This window comes from Strix aluco, chromosome 7 (assembly GCF_031877795.1).
Source record: "Strix aluco isolate bStrAlu1 chromosome 7, bStrAlu1.hap1, whole genome shotgun sequence".
Taxonomy (NCBI): domain Eukaryota; kingdom Metazoa; phylum Chordata; class Aves; order Strigiformes; family Strigidae; genus Strix; species Strix aluco.
In genome coordinates, this window is record NC_133937.1 from 35,166,907 (window position 1) to 35,190,006 (window position 23,100).

The 23,100-nt window shown below is 41.4% G+C and overlaps 1 protein-coding gene across 4 annotated transcripts in view; it reads left to right on the forward strand.

The window, feature by feature from the left end:
- GRK5 (G protein-coupled receptor kinase 5) overlaps nucleotides 1-23,100 on the forward strand; it is a 160,434-nt gene that overhangs the window by 107,513 nt on the left and 29,821 nt on the right. For 2 of the 4 annotated variants that reach the window (XM_074831393.1, XM_074831394.1), the window contains exon 4: nucleotides 6,076-6,153. In XM_074831393.1, the coding sequence (XP_074687494.1) occupies nucleotides 6,076-6,153 (78 nt within the window). Of the gene's footprint in view, nucleotides 1-6,075; nucleotides 6,154-20,798; nucleotides 20,863-23,100 lie in introns of those variants that run through there. The other 2 variants (XM_074831395.1, XM_074831396.1) reach the window with 2 other exon arrangements.

Sequence of the window (23,100 nt, forward strand, 5' to 3'; positions counted from 1 at the left end):
GTAGGACTGTCTCTCTTTTACAGAGCACAGCTAAATGACTTTACCAGGTCATACAATAAGTCATTGGCAGAAGACAGTAATTGATGTCTCCCAATTTTTAATACAGTTTTTTAAGCAGTGCACTCAACTGCCTGCAAAGAAAGCAGCAATTGGGGCTCCTGCGAGGAAACCAGAAGCTGAGTCAGTCACTCAGCAACCTCCCAACAACCTTCATTCCCATACTTATGTGAGACTAAGTTTTGCAAGCTCTTTCTCACACCTTTGCTTCCAAAGACTGGAAAAATCAACCAGACCTTGCAGACCAGAATACATAAAGAGAAAAAAAAAATCCTCTCTTTGCTGGACATTTATTTCAGCTGTTGGGTGAAATAACTAACCTGGTCTGATGTAGTCTCCTACAAATCTAATTATAGCAGCATCTGGGTTTTTTTGTCTGTGCAGTTAAACAGTTGTTAGACTGCTTTCTGAAGAAAAAAGGATTTGTATTATTAAATTCTGCTTGCAGAATTGTAGGTGTGTCTGTCAGTTCCCTCTGAAACCTGTGAATACTTTGGCCAATTTCAACCAATAATTGAGATTAAAGGGCTCAGAGACATAAAATTTCTACATGTTTTCTGAGAACAGTGTTTAGGTAATTAGCCACAATCTATCAATTGTAAAACAGACTACAAAGATTTGTAAGCAGTAGACTTAAATGATAAAAGTGATAAAAATGAAGAGATGCAGAGCTTTGCAGTGCAGCACTGGTGGAGCTGTGGGCAGTCAGTTCTCACTGCTGCTGTGGGACCAGCGAGTGGCCATCAGCATGGCCATCTGTCTGAGAAATGGGGCAACAGCAACCCTTCTCCTAGCTGGTACAGTAAGACCATAAGGACAGAAAGCCATCTTTTAATCGGTATATTGTGTGAGCAATTTCTTGACTTGACTAAATAAAATATCTAGTAAGAAGTACCAATGGCTGCAACTTGTGCCTCCGAATGCATTGCGTGCTTAGCTGGGTGCATGTAAACACAAAGATCTCCCATGAATATTTCACCAAACCCTTATGTGGCCATTCAGATGAAGGAACTATGCGAACATAAACTATTAGCATTAAACAGAGATAGTTTATGATTAAATCAGCTCCTCTATAAGCCCTTAACAAAGAATTCACACACAGCCCTGAAGCATTTTTTGCTGTGCTTACAAATATTTTAGCAACATCATACAACTTTGGAGCTGTTGAAAGACAGCTATTAAAATAAAGTGTTAGGGGATGTGTTTCCTGTGCTGAAAGGCAGATCAGGGAGCAGGGAATCTGCTAGCAAGACACGTTTCCTTTCAGCTCAAGAAGGCGGCAGTTCAGCAGAGACCCCTTGCCCACGTCCCCTTCTCAACAGCACATTCCCAGGGCACTGGCTCCTGATGTTTCCCTCTCCTCTTCTCTGATTTTTGTGTACTGTTATAATGAAGACTTTAGCTTCTGGACTCCCTTTCTTGTTTTGTCTACTCACATTTGTCATTTTTTAAATTTTTTTTTCCCCCCCAGGGGAGGGCTTTTAACATTTTAATATGGACCAGATTTAGATTGACTGGGGGAAAACGTGGCTAATTCTGGTCAAGGAGAAAATAACCTGACATTATTTTCTCTCTAACCTGTACAATGTTATTTCTTTGCATTGGAGTCACACAGAAATACATCCTCTGGAGGAAAATAGCCCCACTGCTTCTCCGGGTTGGTTCTGCTTGTGTTATCTGGGCATGGGGGCCAGGGTGAGAGGCACGATCTCCTCGGGTAGACTTTTCAAGTGAACGCTTCACTAGACATTACACTTATCTGGGGTAAAAGGATGAGTGAGCATCCATTTAATGCCATTTGTAAAAACCCTATCTTGCTGTTAGGGAGATTTCGTTTGGTTAAGTCCGTTACATGGTATATAAACCATCTGTGTATGTGTGTCTTAAAGCTGTTCAAAGCTTTTTCCATCAGAAATGCCAGTTTGTTGATATCAACAAACTCATTAACTCAAAACATGTTTTTAAACAGTCAAAAGGGCTCTTTTTTGCCCTGCATTTAAATATGAAAAATGTGGTTTCAAGTTCACTTTTCATTTAGAAATGCGAATTATTATGAGTCCCAGCTGTTTGGGTTTTGCCTTCCAATTTTCAGTCACAGATTTTAAATCTCCAGCGGAGGCAAGTGCAAGGGCAGTCGCTGGAGCACAGAGCAATAACAGGGCAGAGCCTGCAGTCAGAGGAAGGAGTGAGCAGGAGCTGGAGTACAGAGAGATGTTGGGGATAACGGAGGAGGGAGCTGAGAAAGCAGAGGTGTAAAATTGGGACCGAAACACCAGTAGCCTCCTACAGATGTTCAGAAGGTGACTCCACTGCTCCTGATTTATACCAAGAGGCTGAAACCACTCTGGTCGGAGTGTCTGTTCCCATCTCCCATCTCCTGGTGGGTATGAGGGACCGATTCCTTGGCCATGCCACACTCCCACAGGCAACCAGCAGCTGCCTGCTGTGGGAGAGAGACCTCTCATATCTGCAGAGAGATCCCTTTGGCTCCGTTTTTCAATTTTCACATATTTTTAAGCCGTACAGTTTCAGGAAATCAAAAAATACTAAGATGAAAATCAAGCACTAAATAAAACGATATGTCAGAATTAAGGTTGCTGATGTGAGGCCCCACTGGGTCCCTGTGCCATTGCCCTGGTGATGCTCTCCATCAGTCACAGGAAACTTCCAGCCCCTGAACCTCTTGCTCGGCCATCCCTGAGCCCATGGCCCTATCCTACAGCCAGCCACAGGCTGGATGTTGCTCCCTTTCCCAGCAGAAGTGCCTTTTCCCATCCGATCTTGCTCAGCCCATCCCAAGGATGGGTGCTCCAAAGGGAAGGATGCTTCACACCCCTGTGTCCCCATTCAGCCAGGGTTGCTTCTAGGGAAGCAGGAGCCACCGAAGAAACTACTACCTCTGAAACAGCAGCCAAAAGAAAAACTAGCAACGAACGGCGGCCAGCCCACATCCTTTCGCCGTTTGGACTGAAGGATCTGTGCCTGCCCACAGAAAGAGCCTTCCCTTCAGCTCGTCCCATGTAGTCAGGGTGATCGTAAATCCTCCCCTCATTTATGAGCTATGAATAAGGCCCTGTCTGACCTAACTAGGGCATGGAGAAGCTATTAGACTTCAGAGCAGGAGCCTTGAAATACATGCCTGGATTCATCAAAGGAATAATGGAAAATATTTTGTTCCACATGGATTTTAAGTAATGATGTTATTTCTAGCAATTAGGAATTTGCAAACTGTAACCATGCTTGAGTGTTGTAGAAGAAGGAGATATATCTTGTGATTTAAGCACAAGATTGAGAGTTGAGGACCTTGGGCAACTTCCCAGGCATGCAGCAGAGTGAACATGGGGAAGTCACTCTGTCTGTCTAGATGGGCAATTCTTCCTGTAATAATAGTCCGTGGCTGAAAATGTACCAGTATCTGTTGTCGAATAGCTCAAAAGTGGCACTGAAGGGAGAAAAAATAATGAACTTAGAAACAAAATGAAATGGGCTTCTAGTACTTGAGTTACAGTGAAATCAACACTATTCACAGTTGGAGCTTATGGTTCCTTCTCACATCCTCACTTGTCTGTCACTTCCTACCTTCACCACCACAGTGTCGCCTTTTCTGAGGATGTCAAATGCAAATATAATTAAACTTCCCTTTTATTCCTTCCCAACTATCTTGAGATAGAATTAAATACCCTGTGTATGTGTGTGTGTGTGTGTGTCCATTTAGCTCTGCATATGGTGGATCCCATCAGGAACTGCATTTCAAAATACTGATCCGATTCCTGCTAAATTTCTGTCTTCTGGTCTGTCCTGATTTGTTTCCTGTTGTACAATTCGGATGGGATGTAAATGTAATAGGGGATCTGTGGCAAAAAGGACACCAAATTTTTTGACGTCTCCCTTGTGCACTTCAGATGGCAGATGATGACTTTGAATCAGGTTTTATTTACTAGGGAGCCAATATATTACCAGGATCCAGTGTCTAAAAGCAAATGAAGGAGAGAGAAATGGTCATTAATAAATTGCCAATAGCACTGAATGGAGGACTCAGAAGATCTCCTAGATGCTTTCATGCCGAGGCAATGCCAAGGAGTTCTCCTTTCTTTGCAGTCTTCTGCACAGACAGTTACATTTAAGTACAATTGTTTTATTTTATTAAAATACATTATTTCTGTTTTATATGAAAAACACCTGGTTTGTCTGTGAACATAACAATAAACTGTAAGGTCCAAATAAGATGCAACTTTCATCTTTAAAAAAATTGTTCCTTCTGTTACTCTTGCCATTGCTTTATTCCCTAGCAAGGAATCATGGAGAAAAATGCTGTTAAGATGCTGTAAACATTCAAGAGTGTCTGGGCTCTGAGAGCTGAAATGACCCATTTAAAAGGGTAGGAAATTGGATGAAAGATTTTTTTAAACCCTTGTATTAAGGTTTATGAGAACGTAATCAGTACATCCTCAAAATGGTCACTAAAAGAGAAGTACTGCACTTGTGGATTTTAGCTTTTGGTGTGTTTTTCATCAGCAATACAGGTTTCTCTGTTATTTGCAGTCACTGTCATTTCCCAAACCAAATCAGATCGTAATTCTAGATTGTTCAAGCAACCTGCTATGTATGTGTATAAATATGTAGCTTCAGACTTAAGCTGCAATAGCTAAATCAGCACTGGCCAGATAGATGGGTAATAGCATTATTACTACATTGTGGTTTTCATGTCATTCCTAGGTCTGCTTAGCTAGGGTATCCATTACAGCCTGCCTTCGGATTTATTGCATCAAGCTCGGAGCAGTACATATGTCTTCCAGTGGGCAATAGTTCTGAAACTTGTTCTTCCAAGTGTTTGCCAGTTCAGTCTGATTTATCTTCTTTTTTTTTTTTTTTTTTAACTTCCTCCTCATTTATCATCACAGACAGCTTGTATTGGACCAGGTTACTTAATTGGTTTGGCAGGATTTTCTTGGATCCTTTTTTTAATACAAACAGTCATGAAAGCTGTTAGGCTGTCTTTTTTTTCTCCTTTTTTTTTTTTTTTCTGGAAAATATTTTGATCCTAAGGCTAAAGCTTCATATCCTGGACAGTGCCAAGTGGGAATGTCTCTAAGAACTTGTCGTTGTCATTTAGCCACTGGGGTCCCATGTGGTGTGCAATTCCTTCGAATGCCTGCCACAGATCCAAAACTTTAACTGAAGTGATTAGTGTCTTCATGGTGCACATGTTTCTTTTCTTTCTTATGTAAAAGTTGTCCTGAAAGTCATCAAAATTCAGTAATGCTACAATACATAGAATACTCAGAATTTTAAAATGTACATAAACTTTGTGTGCGGGAATGTGGTGCTCTCCTTTTTAATGCCCTGGGGAAGTCAAAGAGAATTTTGCCTATAGCATCTATTCCTCTAAATGGTCTCTCTTGTTTTATCTTGGTCCTAAGAATTCTGCTTAAGAAATTGGCTCTTAAATCTGCCTTCTGGAGGGACTGAGTCAAGGATCACTAAATGTGATGGGCAAGTCTCTCTGCTTTGCAGAAGTATTGTTAGACCAAGGGGAAGACATAAATAAATAGGAAGGACACATTCAACCAAAAAGACCATCTACTGAAGGAGCTCACCTGGTGCTTGAAATGCCACTGTGGCAGGAATTAACAAACATTCACTTTCTCTACTACTCAGAAAAATAATTTTACCTTCTGTGTCCACCTTCCCTTTGAGCAAAACCAAAAAAAGTTGCCATCTCTTATTGCTGAATGCTTTCTGAAAGCTGGCTTGGCAAGGCTATAAAATATAAATTAATTAAATTGTATTGGTGTTAATTAAGAGACATAGTCTCAGAAAATGCACCACTAGGGTTTGGTCAAAATATAGTAGAAGGTTTTTAATATGATTGTGTGCACAGGTTTTACTTCCAGAAGAAAACGGTATTTATCCTTCAGATGTTTCAGACAGCATTCCGTTAAGGCCACATCCAAAATGAAGTTATAATGGTGAAATATGAGTGCAAATATTGACTTTTTTTTTTTATATCTCTTCCAGGCAGAATATGAAATTGCTCCAGATGAAAAGCTGGGAGAGAAAGGAAAGGAAATCATGATGAAATACCTCACCCCAGAGGTAAGGGGCAGCCAAAGTGGCATTACTGAAGGAATGCTGTAAGGCACACCTTTGCTAAACAAGGTTGTTATAGGCTTTGTAAGCCAGACTCCTAAAATTTATGGTGGCAATCTCCAGTGAATAAACCTGCAAGTCTTATACAAACAGTCAGAGAGAAAAAAAAATTTAATCCAATCCAGAAATTGACTTCTAAGGATGAACTTGAGTTTATCAGGGGCTTAATTCATCTGTGGATGAGCAGAGGGCTTCTTTGGTCCCTTCTCGGTGTGCAAAGCTCTACATCTGTGGTGTAATGCAAGAGACCTCAGCTGTTATCCACAGATGCCACAATTATTTCCTATCCAGCTCAAAAGAGGTGGTGGCATTTCATGTACTGTTGTGTGGAAAGCACTGGTAAAAATGGTCTTTGGTAACAGACACTGTATTTTGGTACAAAACCTTCCCACCACCCTGGCCCAGGGTAGCCAGGGACATGCAAGACTGACATGGGACTGCGTGGTTTGGAGCTGAGAGGTGCTGTCACCCCTTCTTATTTCCACCAGTGTTGATTCCTGAGTGTTGCATCTGGGGGGTGTCAGGAGAGGAGCTCCTGGCAGGAGCTGTATCCACAGGGTGGCACTCCACACAGAACTACACATCTGCTCCAGGAATTTTGGACAGGCTGCACTGGGACTAACCCTTTTTGGGGGGGGGTTGCAATCATTTGCTGACCACGTTTAACCTTTGCAACAAAAGTCACTGCTAGTAAGCAATAAACATCCAACTTCAAACACAAGAGCAATCCTAGGATTTTTCCTAAGTTGCTTTCATAAGAGTAATCAAGATGTCCAATTGCTGCTTCAACTGTTTTACAAGAGAAATACATTTGACCTCCAGGAGAATTAACTGCATTTTTGGCAGATGTCTTTCTAGAGCATTTAAACAGTACAATATGTTTTGGAGGTGCAGGGGCAGAGCAGACCACTTTTTTTCCAGTCAGTCATTTTCCTGCAATAAATTTCAATGCATACTTTCAGTTATCTCAGACTGCATTTTAGGATCTGGTTTCATTTACCGAGCCTGGCTAGTTTCATGTGCAGCCATTGAGCACTGCCAGTATGAGTTCCTGCTGCCCATTCATTAGGGGCATGAAGTTCCGCTGCTTTTTAAATCCGCCAAAATGACCATTTGTGTTAAAACTTTTGTCAACAGAGGAACGAGGAACAAATACTGAGGGAAAATATTTCCCACTGCTCCAGTTCCCATCTGGAAATGGGGAAAGGCATTTTGCTGATAGCAGCTAGCAAAGTGAGAGAAGGATGGCACTGCTTCGTTTCAGCCAGTCTTGGTGCAGGTTTCCAGATGCCAAATCCTTTCACTGCTATCCCACGGCACTCCTGCCATCCGTAGTGCAGCAGAAGCACATGGAATAGTTTAGTGAAGTAAGTGAATGTGCAGTGAAGACCAACCTGAGAGCAGTTGCTTCTTCATCAAGAAAAAATGGTGGTGTTACAAGAAGGGAAATTACTGGGACTGCAGAGCTGGAGTTCCCATTCTTTGCCATGCTCTGCACTTGATATTTGACCTGTGTACCTGGTTTCTCAGTATGTAAAATGGGCACAGGATATTTACAGTTTGTTCTGAAACTTTTCTGGTATTTGCAAGTTACCTTAACATCTTTGGGCAGAGTGAAACACAAAGATAGGCTCCTTCACTTGTAATCTAAAACTCCAGATGGTGGTGCTTTAATGACTGCACTGGTCTCGCTGCACATTTTTTTCTTAATGGGAAACTTCTTCTTCCCAGAGGGATGTTTAAGCCCTGTGTAGCAGAAAATACTTCCCAGAGGTGAGGCTGATGTGCCATAGCAATGGGTTGAATACTAGATTTTCTAACAGGTCTTCCACACAGCAAATACTTAAAAAATTAGAGCAAGGCCTGTATTAATTTAATTTCTTTTTAGATACCTAACTAAGGTACTCAGGTTAGGAGTTCAGATGGCCTACTGTCCTTTCCTGTCAAGAAAGAGAAATAAGAATCTCCAAAGGACATATTTTAAGCCGTTAGAAGTCAGTGATTCAAAGCCAGGTTAGATGCTTGCAGTCAAAAGGGATGAATCTGCATCCAGATGTCCTAATGGAATATCAGCCTGGGCAGCAAAGAAACTTTCTTTTCATTAGGAGCTGCATTTCTCCATTTAGTTATGAGTTCTTGAAAGATAAAAATTGCCACTGATTCCAAAGTCTTCTGCTTTCAGAGCAACGCTTCTTTTAAGTAGGTGTGTGTCTGTGCTTCAAAGAACCTGATTGTCTTGATATAAAAATAGTGTGACATGCAGCTTGACTGACAGAATAAAATTGTAGGTTTAGTTCTTGGACAGATAATTCAGTCTTATAATGTGAGGAGTATTTTTCCCTGAGTGCAGGATCAGAAGCAAAATGAAAACAAAAAGTAGACTTTGTGCTCTTTAATATTTATAAATGATTTTTAGTTCTTGCTTAGATTTTTAAATGTCATACATATTTAACATACAATGTGTCAGTATATCATCATTCTAAAGTGCATTCATTTGCATAGGGAACATGTACTTTATTTAATAAAAAATATACTACTTGCACAGCAGCAAGGAAAAGAAAACACTTTCCCAGATGAACAGACATCACACCAGTACTTACAGCCTCACATGACACGAAGCCACTGTCTGCAAGACGGTTCTACACCACACAGTTAGCAGACTCCAACGTGTGGGAGCAGTGAATTCCCGTGTGGAGAGCTCTGTATAAGAACATTCAGCATCAGCCCTGAGGCTGCTAAACAAGCTCAGCAGTTGCCAAGATGGTCAAGGGGGAGAGGCGCTTTTTCAAGTAAACACAATTCAGGCTCTTCGTAGCTTGAACATCCTGAACACTGCCTGCATGCTTTCTGGGGAAGTTGAGAAGAGGTCTAGCAGCCTTTTGTCATGGTTGATGCCAGGGACGGCATGAGCAGGTCAGGTTTCCACCATCTCCCTGGCCTACAGGCAACAGCGATGACAAATTCTGAATGTGTCCTGACACCTGGAAGGGAAAACAGGTGGTTTAGGCCTCTCAAAGAAGTGGCACATAGGAACAACCTCCCCAGGGATGTGGTAGAGTCCTCATCACTACAGGTTTTCAAGATGCTATTGGACAGGGTGCTAGATAATATCATCTAGGCTCCCTTTCCCAAGAAAGGTGTGACCAGATAATCTTTAAAGGTCCCTTCCAACCTGAACTGTTCTATGATTTTGTGTACTCAGATCCTCACCTAGGAGGACATTAATGTTCCCTCTCTCTTGCCTAAAGTTCGTTGAAACATTCATATCCAACAGGCCATTCTGAACTATTTGATGGGAGGGAAGTGTAAGGAGTACATGTGATCTTCACACTGAGTATGCCAAAATATAAGCATTTTTCATTAGTATCTTAGTAGCTTCACTTGAGTGGTGAGCAGGAGAGTGAAAACCCACAGAAGAGGTGTCCTGTAGCTGAAGCATCCCTCCATCCTGGAAACATGCTCTGAAGAATTGTTAACCTGCTTCCCCCAAGGAGGTCCAACTGTGAGCTGGCTACTCCTCAGGGGCTATGTGGGGACAAGCACTGGTGAGAGGGCCTTGTCCATTAAGAGGAAGAGACCCAACGAGGCATGTGCCACTTCAGTACTGTGATCTGAAGGGAACTCCACCAGCAGCCTGCCTTTGCTTAACAGAAGCAGCGCAGTGGTTGCCACACTGGCAAGATGAGGGTTTCTTGACTGGAGTCTTGCTTCTTCAAGAGAAGCTTTAACAGTTTCTATGAAAAAGGCACTTAAAGCTGCCTTCTTGACTTAATAAGCCCATAGGGCAAAAGTCCAACCCACAGGAAGTCTAAAATTTCTGAGGTTGTGAAATATGATGGTAAAACTGCTAAAATGAATTGGTCACAAATATTTCTCTCCTGGCTTTTCCTAATCTCAACAGTTGAGTGGGAATGTTTCAGTTTTAGGTTCCAGTTCTGTCTGTAAATGGAAAAGCCCTCAGTGCTTTGTGGAACAGTTGAGTTGAACTGAACCCAGCTCAGCTTCATTACCTGGCTGCTTCTTGTACTGGAAGGGCAGAGATACATTTACCTTTGTATTGCTTTTAAACTTGAGTTTTGCATCTCCATGCAGCATTTTTGCCTTCCTTACAGCTGCCATGCCTTACTCTACTAAATCACTAGCCCATTATTTTCTTTTTCACTGTAAATCACCTTGAGATACTTTGAGAGACGCTATATAAAACTAAATTGATTTGAAATGCTCTTAAGACAGTCTCCGTATGCCATCATAGTTTATATTTGGACTCAGCTGGGTACTAAAAATGTTACCGAATAGGATGTCTAATGTGTATTGTTATCCCCATTAATATACTTCACAGAATATGAAGAACAGAAACAGCATTAGTTTTCTTATCTGAATTCCTGTTCAGTCTCCTTTCCTCCAGGAAATATACAGAATAAAGGCCATGTTTGCAATTTCTTTCTTTGCTGCAAGAGGTTAGCTGGACACAGCAGTAATCTCCTTACTCCAGTCTAAGGCTAGCAATGGGTATTTTGCTAAATGAAAATATGTCTTTGTTTTTATGAACAATTATAGGATAAGGAAGGGAGGGAATAGTCCCATGAAAGGGAAACGGGCTGATCAGCAGTGCCTGGCCTTCCACTTGTCTACTAGCTAAAATGTGCTCTTCTCTCAAATCAGTTCTTTATGGAGAAGAAAACATCTATGTAATATGGTGAAATTAAATTAAAATGATATATGAGCCCTTCGGCTGGACAAAGCCATGCAGCTGAGTCCAGGCTCCTGCTCACAAACACCCTCTCAGCTCTGTGCATTGTCAAAGAGCAGTTTTCTTTTTGCACACCGTTGCTTTAGTCTTGATGCCAAGGATCTTTGCCTTCGGTTGCTCTCTCCTTGAGATTTCTTTCCCCCTTCCTATTTTCACCACCAAAATATATGCAAACTTCAGCACTTGTGCTTCTGAGTGAGTCATCTTTGCTGATCATTAAAGCCTCCCATCTCCCGTAAGGAAAGTTTCATGTATCACTTTTTAACGATTCTGGCTGAATCCTGGAAGGGCAGGTCATACCATAGCAAGAATTGGATTCAAGTACTGAGACCTCTTCCTCTAACTGTTTAGTTTTACTAAATGCCTTCTAGGGAACATGTTATAATTAGTTTTTGGAATCGCCAAAACAAAAGCTGAATGTCACTGTAAGGGAAGCTCTGAAAGAAAGAAACATTAAGCTCCTGTAAAGCAATCTGCAGAGTTTAATACAAGACAGAGGCTTTGTGTTTTGGAAGGTGAGCTTTCAGAGACTGTTTTCTACATTGTTACTTTTCTCATACAAATTCAGCTTATATCACACATATCCAGCGAGTCATCTCCGTCTCATTGTCTTGCTGATAAAAGGCCAACTCAATATCATTTTCACTGGCTACAGTGGATGGTCCCTTAAGGCTTGGTCCAAGAGTTATCTCCACAGCTAGTTTTCAGATTTTTCTAAACCCTATGCATTTCATTAACGACCCAATTGAAGTAAGCAATGAATGAACTGCCTGTCTTAATACAGTGTGTTACGTGGATTCAGGATGGGCTAGAATTATTTACTTGTTCAAAGCGTTATTCACTGTGTCCTTTGAGTTCTTATTAGGAGACTTTTCAAGATGCTAAATACTGAAGTAGAAATCCTGGCCTCACTTGAGCCAAGGAGAGTTTTCCCATTTAATTAATTGCCCTGAGACTTTACCTTTTGACTCAATGGATTTCTCATCTCCCCTTTCTATTGACTTCACTACTCTACAGGCACCATTTTAGCCAGAGATGATGGCATTACTTAGGCCTCTGCTTTGCAGCTAGCATAATCGATACATAATCCAGTCTCCAGAGAAATCAATACATAATTCTTGTTGTTGTTCCAGAGGCAGCACGATCAATATCTCTGCTGATCACTATGTCTTAGTCCAGGAAAGTACCTTCTCAGCGTACTTTCTGCATAAGCTCATCTTTCCAAAGTTCAATTCTGGGAAAATATCTGAGCAGCAGAATGGCAACCTTGTTACTCAAATTAATGCTTTCTAATCAGAATTTATTTTAATATGCATTCTTCTGTCACTGGGGCCAGGCTGTAATATAATGTGGCAGAGGAATCTGAAAAATCACAGTGTTGCCTTGATTAGGAGTCCCTTTGCTGTGGTCTCAGACTAAAAGGCATTTTCTCACGGTTTGCTCAAGTCCTATTTCCTCATCCTTTACCCACTGTTTATATTACAAATGTTAGTTAACTAAACACTTACTGAGGATTTCTGTCTCTTGCAGTGGTGCCAAGCTGCATGAGATCCTATGGAAACAGCATGGAGTCTGCTCTGTTCTGGTGATGCTGTCCCAGAATAGGTCCTTGGGCAGTCCCGTGTCCTGTCCTTTAGACTTGAGGAGGGCTGCATTTGCAATGCATTTGCTCAGACTGGTTGAGGGTTTGGGCTAGAGTCATTAATTACACTGGTTTTATGCTAAGCAGTGCTATTAGATGAAGCTCTGCCTTTCCTTCCTTGTTGTTTTGTAGAGGTTGCACTTTCAAGTTCACATGCTTCTTAACTGTTTGTCATTGTGGTCAGGAAAATCATTGGGATGACTTGGTCAGTGGGCAAAAGCCTTCTGACTTCCCTGTGTTTGCTGGAATTACTCTGACTTGACCCTTTGGAAAATGGAAACTTGCTTCAGCTAATTCATGTCAACCACACATGTAAACCTGGCTCACATCTGTCTGCTGAGGCAGGACAGGCCCCCCAGGCTGCTCTGACTCCTCTCGGAGACTAGCCAGGGCATCTGAAAGGGCTGAGGACACTGTGCAAATAAAAAGCTGTCTGCTCAGGATTATCTGAGAACAGGAAGGATGTACTTGTCTGCCCTTGGCTAATGAATATGCTCATTATAGTTTCCACCTCTCTCTCGTTTTCTGGGGGTCATCTTTTCCCTATCCCCTCTGCATACCCCTCACCACTTATACTTGGTTCATATGGATTATCCAATGGCCAGGGAAATTAATTCTAAGCCTTTAAGGTTCATTCGACTTCCCCAGAAACAGCCTCTTCTGCCTGAAAATTTTGCCCACATGGGAAAAAAGGAATCAGCCTTTTCCAGCTGTCTGAAACACTGGCTTGCAAAACATCCAGAAATCTGCAGGAGATGGCTTTTGTACATTCGCACAGAATGACATTAAAATAGACCTCTGGTGAGTCCAGCCTCTTACACTCCCAACACACATATTGCAGCCTTGGTTGTCCAGACACGTGGAGGCATCTGGATAGGAGAGATGAGGTGCCTCTTTCTGCCCACTGACTACAGGGAGCCCAGGGAGACTTTGAGTGTCTCGTTTTTCAGATGGTTAAAGTGCAGTGAAGTGAATTCCATGCTAGGTGTAATGCAGATTGCATTAAATTACATTGCATGGCATACCCACACAGTTTTCTGTGCACGATTTCTCAACAGTACAGGAGCCCTTTGAACACCTGACCTCCACAGCCCTTCTGTCCACCCACTGTGACTTGCAGCAGCTTTCCTGGTTGGTTCAGCTTTGGATTTCTGAAGCTAAAAAGCATAATGGGTCAGCAAATGTCTCTCTGAGCTCAGGATTCATTGTGCTAAACTTGGAAGCAATAACAGGCAACTGTATGCTTGATCCCAACAAAGAAGAGAATGAAGAAGCACATGATGAAAATGGAAGTTAAACATACCTTATTTCTCATCTGATTCCCTTGTAATAGGAAGTTAAGATTCTGGAAAAATATCTAGAGACTTCAACAATAGCCTCACAAGAATGGGCCAGGCGAATTCAGATGGAATGCCTAAGGCTGACACCTTTGCCTGGGATCATGCAACTAGAAGAATCACTAAGCTAATAGTGTTAGAGTGTGTTATTTTAACTTGGAAGCAGCAATCACAGCACTACCATAGGGAATGTTTTAAATTTCATAGAAAACAAATGTATTTCAATTCATTACAGTATCACTAGATTATTGGAAAAATAAGAAAATAAGAAATTTTTTTTTTTAAAAAAGTCTTCTGATCATAAATGGATTTAAAAATAATCAGCATGTTGAAGTTGTGGATATGTGACACTTCAAACTATTCATGTTTAGTATTTTTTTTTCCCAGTAATGCAACTGCACTTACAAAACTCACTTAACCTGTAAGCCAAGCCTCAGCTTGTATGTTAATTTATTATTTTTTTAATCAAGCCAGACTCTGACCTGAGTCAAAAATCAAGCATATAGCAAGTTTATTATCCTGGCACAGATGCTGTTTGTCCAACAAGCAAAACTGAGGAAGAGCAGAGTATACCACTGCAAACAGTGTGTCATCTCCTACGATAAATGTCTTCCCTCTCAATTCTTTGCAGATGGCTGTTTCCATATGATCGTTAATGGATCGTGTGACACAGGCGATTAGGGAATGCCCTGTTTCCAGCAGTGCTACGTAGTGATTTTATTTGCTTTTGTGGGTGTTTCCAGTCTTTCTGTGAGTGGGCCACTGGTTCCTGCCTGATGCTTATTTAATTCACTTCCTAAGGCCTTCCCAAAGTCTCTTTTGGATTTTCATTTCTTCATTAAAGTGTTGCCTCAGGATTTTGATCTGCTAATGGAAAAAGATGAAGGCAAATTCTGCAAAATCCCCACTGCAACTGATAGCACTACAGCCATGGACTTGAACGCAGCCTGCTCAGGCCTTCATGCATGAGCTACCTTCATGCAAAGCAAATAGCTCTTGGGCTTCAGTGCGAGGATTGCTTGCAAGGGAAGGGTTACTCGTGTCTACAGGCTTATGTCTCAGAGGAGTGAATTCAAGCAGAGATTTGTTTGTTTTCCTGCAAGAAAGCCATTCAATAATGTTGAGGTTGTAAATGAGTGTTTATAGATTTAGGGATTTTTTTAATGGAACAAATGACGTTTGGTTTACCAGAGGAAGCCAAGCTACAACTATTGCAACATAAGGTTGCTTGCTAATGTTTAGGCTATCCATCAGTGCAGGAGGACATTAAAAGGTAGAAAGGTTCTGATAAGAGGCTGGACACTGGATGCTATCCAAACCTATTAAGCACACGTGATGAGAGAAAAAAACCTTCTGAGAACAGAAGCTTTCAAAATTGTCCTGTCACCTTTGTTAGTGTTCTCTTCCCAAAATGCTTTATTAAACATCTGGCTGCTTGTAGTAATGCACTGTAGCAATGGCTCAGTTGGGTTGCTAACAAAAGAGGTTACATGACACTTCCAAGGATTGTGTGAGTGGCCTAACTTTTGGGTAGCTAGAAAATCCTGGTTACTATTAGCCTTCTCTTCTATTCTGTTTCTGAAGCTCCCCTCCTCATCCTGCTGACAGCTACTGGTACTGGTTATTTCATCTGTATTTTCATCCTTTAATCTGTGTTCAAAGCAGAAAAAAGGCAAAAACAAGTAAACCATACTTTTACTTCCTCTGCTTTAAAGCAAGTTTATATGAAACAATTTCAGCTGGCTACTTTATGAGCACCCCTACACCAATAAACCTGTGTGTCTACAGAAAGGAGGAAAAATTTGTTTCTTTGGTAAAGAAACCTCTATAAGCAGGTTTCCAATGAATTATTTTAAAAGTATGGGTGGGGAAGGACTAGGGTTTAAAGATACTGAAAAATATCTTGCCAAGCACTTCTTGTGAGGCCCAATTTCTCACTAATTGAAGTCAAAAGCATATCTTCCGTGGTGACCAGTTTAGGTTCTTAAACTAAGCTGTAGCAAAAACCCCATAGCTGGTTGGGATTGTGGTGAGTGTTTCTATTTATTGAAGAGTATAAAGTTTGCAGCTGATTCACTGGACTTGCAAAGGAAGCTGATGAATCAACTAAATTTTGTCTCATGGGACAAATTGTTATTTAAAAATTACTTTCTATGGGGCTTTGAGTGTTTAAGATTTCCTCTGGTCACCTATAGGAGCCAGGAAGAAATTTCTCCTTGATCTAGGCAATCTTTTCTCTTCCTTTGTTGCTCTGAAACTCATGTTGTGGTTACACCCCCAAATTTCTCTGAATCAACTAATTTAACATTCCAAGGAAACCACACTTTGGATTGAAGAGCTTTATGTAGGAAACATTTTGACTCACACTATTTGCATGGCAGTTGCTTGTTTGCCACTATCAGCAACAGAAATGTGGTTTCTAGAAAGGAGCAGCTACAGAAAGATCCTCTGAGAACAGGAAAAACAAGATATAGCTAGATAGCAGACCCTGTTGCTGATTAACAGGCGAGCCATGAAAAATACTTCATATACTTTCTATGTACTTGTCAAAAAGTAAACCTCGGTGGTTGCTAAGTTGCTCCAAGGAAGGGCATAGTTCAAGACTACAACTTGTACCCCAGCACCAAAGAGGAAGGATGCTGGAAACCCAAAGAAGAAACTTGTCCTTTCCCTACCAGTGAGCTTGCTGAGGGCCAAGAGGCAGCCCAGCGAGTCTGAAGCAAGCAATTTGGCCTGAAGCTACATCAGATCTACTGCAGTAAATGAGTTCGTGAACTGAGGTGGTTAGCATTGCCTTATGTGTTGGATTAATACAACCCCTCCAGGCAGAAGAACATGTTCAGCTGTTTGCTGAGGGCTCTATTGTCTTCAGTCATTGTATTTTTCTGTGTGTCAACAAGTTTTGATAGTTTAGTAGAATATGAGAGAAAACAGATTCATCATGACTCCAGATCAGCTTGCAGCTACAAAACAAACCCCACAGTTGATAGGCACTGCTGATTTGCTTCATTTAGCTACCAGCAAGTGATCCTGCCCTCAGTACTGAAAACACCATTTGATCAAAGAACAGGATTGGGTTCAATTTTTTTCTCTGTCATTGACCCGCTCTGTAATCCTGGGTGAGGTATTTCATGTCTTTGCCCCCCATTCCCACTCCCATGGCTAGTGAGATTGGTTTGCTTTGGAAGCTTTAGCTCTCATGACATGTGTATGTAGTGCCTGGCATTACGGGCCCCTGTTCTCAGGTATAATGTCTACACACTGTCGTAATAGATAAATTGCTGCTAATAACACAGCTGCTCTTCATGCTCCCCATCCACCTCACTGTCAATTCCTACATCTGTCATCTCAAAGCAAATACCCTGGAATTATGAAGCCTTGTGCTTTACTGGTTTGCCTCATACAGACCCAGATGACTTTGTGGTAGGAAAAAAAAATAAAAAGAAAATGCAGAAGTTGATTACTTAAAGTGTTGCAGCTGCTCCTGTTGTAGAATTGGCTGTTTACTACACATACAGCTAAAACCGAACAGACAAGATCCGACACAGGGCAAGAAAAAAGAATGTTCCAACATTTTTGTTCATAACACCAAAAACCATCAGGAGACTGCATGTGCTGTGACAGTTCTGGGGACCTTTCCCTCCCTCACCAGGTTGAAACACGTGCCTAACCCAGACTTCCCAAAATCACAACCAAGACAATCTATCTTCTCCTCCATTGCTTTCTTCTGCATTTCTCAGTTGAACTGAAAGATCTTAAAGGTCTTTTTCAACCTAAATGATTCTCACTGTCAGCCCCTTCACTCTTCTCCTCCGTTGGTCACCAGCTGCATGGTCAGTACTTCCCAGGCTGTAGCTCAGCCTGAATCTCAGCTGACATTGGCCTGCCCCTGCCCAAAGCGGAGAGGTGGGGGGACATCAGAGTCAACCAGTGTGGCTCCTGAAATCTCCCTGCAGTGGGGCAAGCAGAGCCCAGGCTGTGGCCAGAGGGCAACAGTGCAGACCCCAGTACCAGAGACCCAGAGATATCACGGGCCAGTTTGTGGGGTGAATCTCTAACCACAAGTAGCAGATCAGCCTTAGAGGCACAAAGAGGCACAATTTCATGCCCTCTGTTTTGCCTTCCATTACCTTACCCCTTTGAAAACATGCATTACCTGAACACATAAACTTGTCTTTCCCTGATTTTGTGCCTACCAGCATGACTTGCATATATCTACCTAGTCTCCCTTTTTCTAGTAACTGCTGTCATTGCAGTCCTCCTTATGATTCCTTGTGAGTGTTTGCCTCAAAGGACTGAGGACAGTGACCCCTGATAGTCATATCATTGCTACCTCTCCTGGTTACTACTTCCCCTGCTAGCTGAGCCTTCCTCAAACATCTGGAGAATGATGTGACTCTGCAAAAGCAACAGCAGACCTCCCATCCTTGACACAAAGCATCGCTCTCCACTGCTGGTCTTGGGACACGGCTGTGTGAGTGCAAATCTAATGCAGCAACGTAACAGCTGGATGAAGCCAGTATTTCCAGGTTTTCGTGTATGAACCCTTCTCATCCCATCATGCACCATCTCACACCAAAGTTCACTTTAGCCTGTTTCTTTCATAGTTTTGACGTCTCTGCTAGTAGCAAGTCTGTGTGGAGATCTGCAAATAGATTATGTGTGGAAAATTGCAGTCAACAATCTGAAAATACACATACCATTAAGACAGAAGTGCTTGGAACCGGAGACAGCTCAAGAAAAGTTATGGCTTGAACTTTTGTCCATTGACTGTAACATTTTTAATTGTTTTAAGCTAGTTTGTTGTGGAATGTTTTCATAACCTGAGACATAACATATGCTGCACATTATTTATTTTATGCAAGCAACTTTTAAAATAACTCATTGTGTTTCAGTATCGTGGCTGCATGTCTGAAACTTGCCAGGAAAGCAGTTGTGTTTATGAAAAAAGTTTGCATGAAGTCTATTCAATCTAAAGAGTGTGGTATCTTTCTGATTCATATAATTTTTGTACTGATGAACAGTCGTGCTTTAAGATACCATGATGATTCACATCCACTGGCAAGAATTGGTATAAAATGAAAGCCTGTATTTCTAGGTTTCTGTTCCTTATGCACTAATTTCAAACTACAGATGGACTGATTTGAGAAATCTGAGCATCTCTAGCTTTCATTTATCTCAGTGAGACTTCTTTGATTTCAGTCACAGATGATGATCAACTCTTCTTCCAAACACAACTCTTAACTTCCCTGTTCACTGTTCTGTAAAATACTGTGAGATTGCCACCTAGATCATGTAATGAAGCTTTAATATTTCAAGGTTCTTAGATGTAAGGCACTGTGTAAGGATGAAGAATGTTGTAAGTACCATGGAAAATGTATAGAGATGATTTTATGAGAAAGCTTATTTGTTTGCTGTCCTGTTCAGTGAAGGTCAACAAATACTGTGTCTTGAACAGCTGAGTGAAGTAGCCTGTAGCAAAACTCACAGAGCTGTCAAAAAAGAAGAGTTTACATTTCAAAGTATAGTGATGCAACATGACATTCAAAATAACAGATAATAGGGAGTTGCATAGCCTGAAAGCTTTCATTTGATCTGAATCAGATTTTGCTTCTTTTCAGCACTTCAGTGAGGTACCAGGTGCTGGGACATGGGCAGCAGCAGATGCAGCATAGGCACGGCTGCCTGGCAGGGGTCTCCTGGCATTTGGGCTGCCAGGGCAACTGTGGTAGTGCAGGAAAGACCAGGTTGCATTCAGCTTGCGATGCTCTTAGCTCCCACCAAGAACCTGGTATTTATGGGTGATATTGCATCCAGCTTCAAACCTAGTTACCGTGCTGTTTATCAGTGGTTGTATCCTAGTGAACAGGAGAGGAAGGGGGAGAAGCCACAATCAACCTCTCAGCAAAATATGAAAAGTATCTTGCAGGCCCAGAGACTTAGTTGGGAAGGAACAGTGATCTCTAAATTTTGGTGGACGCAAACACAACTAACCTTGAACAAGCATGTGACATCTCAGCTGTTTTCATGCCATTTACTGAAATGGAAGAGGAGCTGGGAAGATCTCTTGTCTTTTAAACTAGAAAACAAAATTCAGCAGTGGAGACTTTTTTCTCAGAGTGTGTTAATGGCACTCAGAAATAACTGAATATCCATTTCTTGTTTCTCAGATAATCACTAATCCAATTCCTAGTTACATTCTTTTCTTAAAAATTAAACAAGAGGGCATCATAAAACTGGGATGTTGCTTTGCCAGCAAAATAATTTATACAAAGGTTTTCAGTTTCTAGCCATAAATGAGAAGATACAGGAGATAGAAGATTTTGATTAAAAACTGGTGAAAGTAGTTTGGACTTCTGGATTTTATTAAACTGCTTGGTCAAAAAAGATATGATGAGAGAATTTTTGTTGTTGGATCAATTTAAGCACTTTTTGCACTACCAGAGTCTTGGGCCATGAATCTGGTTTCAGTTCCATCGGCTTTACCCTAGTGTTACTTTGTTGACTTGACTGCCATCATTTCTGATTTACATTATCGTAAGTGAGATAAAGAATGACTTTCTTTGCCTTCAGGAAACAGAATAGCCATTAGGGGAAATATAGGACTGTACTTGTTAAAAGTGCTCAGCATTTTGTTTTGAATACAAGAAAACATAACAGGTTTCTGCAGGTGTTTCTGAAGAGTTAGCAGAATATTCTTTGTCACACGCTCAGATGCAGTGGTCTTAATCATGGTGTATATGTCTCTCCTAGCTGCCGCAGGACATTTAATATGTTGGAAAAGGTGTCTCTGTTCCCCTGTAAAAGCCAAGTTTGCTTTTACAGCCATTACCCATAATGCAGAGGGAGAACGGTGTTAATAACCATTTCATCGGGGCTGCAGAAATTTTTTGCACCTCTCCAGGGAAGAAGCAACTTTTTCTTCTGTAAGTGGCCAAAGTGTTACCTTTGGAAGCTTTCGCTCTTGGGATCCAAATGCTTTCTTGCACTCATAACCTGTGCTACCTAATTGTTCTCCAGGGGAGCAAAAGTAGGTTGGTGGGTTGGGTTTTGGCTTGTAATTGTTTCTGGCTTTCTTTGAACATTTGAAGGCTGTAGGTGTGCACAGTACTCAAACAGAGAAAGTGGCAGTCATGGTTATTTAATGGGAGCGGTGGGAACTATGAAGTCTCAAGGAAAATCTCAGGAAGGATCATACAGAGACTCCCTAGAACTGTGTGCAGAGTTGGAAAGGGTTGGATATGTTCCTCCCATACATGTGGTGCAGCTGCTCTGCCCTGAACACTATGAAGGGCTGCATAATGACATAAAATGTTTTGCTGGGCCTACAAAACCTTTGGAAATCATCAGCCTGTGGAAAAAAATTGGGGTTTGTTACAGAAAATGAAGTCAGCTAGTAAAGTGTTTGCACTACACTGCAAGGCTTTAGTCCATGTACAGGATGTCAGCCTGTTTATGTCTTTACCTACCTTGATATTGTTAGCTTGCTCTCGATCTGTTCAAAGGAAGTAAAGGTTCAAAGGTCAGCAATGAGTGGTTTTAAAAAACAAGTGGTGACTGTATCTCCCACAAACCTGGAGAGAGGAATCACAGTTTGTGTCATTTTTAAATACTTCCCACATTTTCTTACAGTTTCTTTTGCTCATTCTTCTCCCCTTTCCCTCTAAGAATTTCATTTCTTCTTTATGAAGAAGAGTTAGCTGATACTTACAAATTTTTTTTAAATGTACTTTGATCTCAGACATAATTTGATGGAATTATTACTATAATAATGCATCATGGGCATGATCTTCAACACGAACCTCAAGGCAGGTTACCTCCCATTGGGAAATGAATTCCCAATGGGAAATGAAGTTGCCTGATGAGAGTAAGAATCAGGTCACTTGGTCTAAATGACTAATTATGGGGTTTAGTACTAAGCTTTTGGATCCCAATGGCTTATAAATATAGAACAAGTTCTAGATTGAATTAATAGTACCTTCAATTAGAGGCCCTAGTATCAATTTTACTTAAGTGCAACTCCATTCATGTCAGAAAACACTCCTGATTCACAGCTGCACAAAGACTATGGAGTCCAGTGGTGTTTCTGTACCCTATAAATCAGAGAGATAGATGTTCAAGATAGCCAGGTCTCCGAGAGGTGGACTTGGGCAGCCACGTACAAGCTTTGGGCTGCTGCTGAGCTTGTGTACACACCCCATTGAGTATGCAAACTATAAAGTACATGTATTAATTCATAGGGCTCCTAGCCAAAATCAGCTGAAATACTGCTAATCATTAGGCTTTGGTACCTATCTGAATATTCCTTTAAAAGCCTTTTTTTTCCTTTTTTCTCCCAACAGCTGTAGGACTGGACAACAGGACTTTTGAGCTTTTTCCTAGTTCTTTCACTGCTTCACTCTTGCCTCTACTTACTCTCATGAGCTAAAGCTGGGACTTAGATTTAGTCATGGGCATCTACAGTTAGGAATTTCTGTAAGTTCTCTGATTTACTGAGACTTGTTCTATAGTTCTCAGCTCCTGTCAACCTCAGTGGCCAATCAAGCTGAGAAAATCTGGCTTTGTCTTAGTCTCTTCATCTTTTAATGTGGGGGCTCATCTACTTCTTAAGAAACTGTGAGACTTCTTAATTATTAGCAATACAGTCTGTCTGCAATTAAAAGTGGGTGTTCCCTACATATCTTTTGCTGGGGAAGTGGAGTAATGTATGGAGGAAATGAGGAAATATTTCAGTGAGGTCAAAGATATCCAGCATGTTCTGCAGATTATCTGTCAAGGTTGAATAGTGAGACTGCATCACGCAGCACGCACAGACAGTTCTGTAAACCATGTTCCTATTTAAAAACATTCAAGTGGAACAAACTTACTTTTTCATGTCACAACCAGGTTCATATTCACATTTCAGCAGTGGGAAGGAAAAGATAAAAGACTTAATTCAGCTTTCACCATGCTGGAGATTTTCTCCAGCTCCACCTCTGCCCCTTCCTCTGTCCTCATTCCCAGTGTTTTTGAACTCTGCCTGCAATGCATTTCAGTGCTTGCCAAGATATCCCCAACTAAGGGTGAGTTAATGAGAACATCTGGCCAGGAATGAGTGATGATGCTCTGTGACCTACCCACTCAGCACATCTGGTGGTCATGGTCATGGATGGGGAACCTTACTG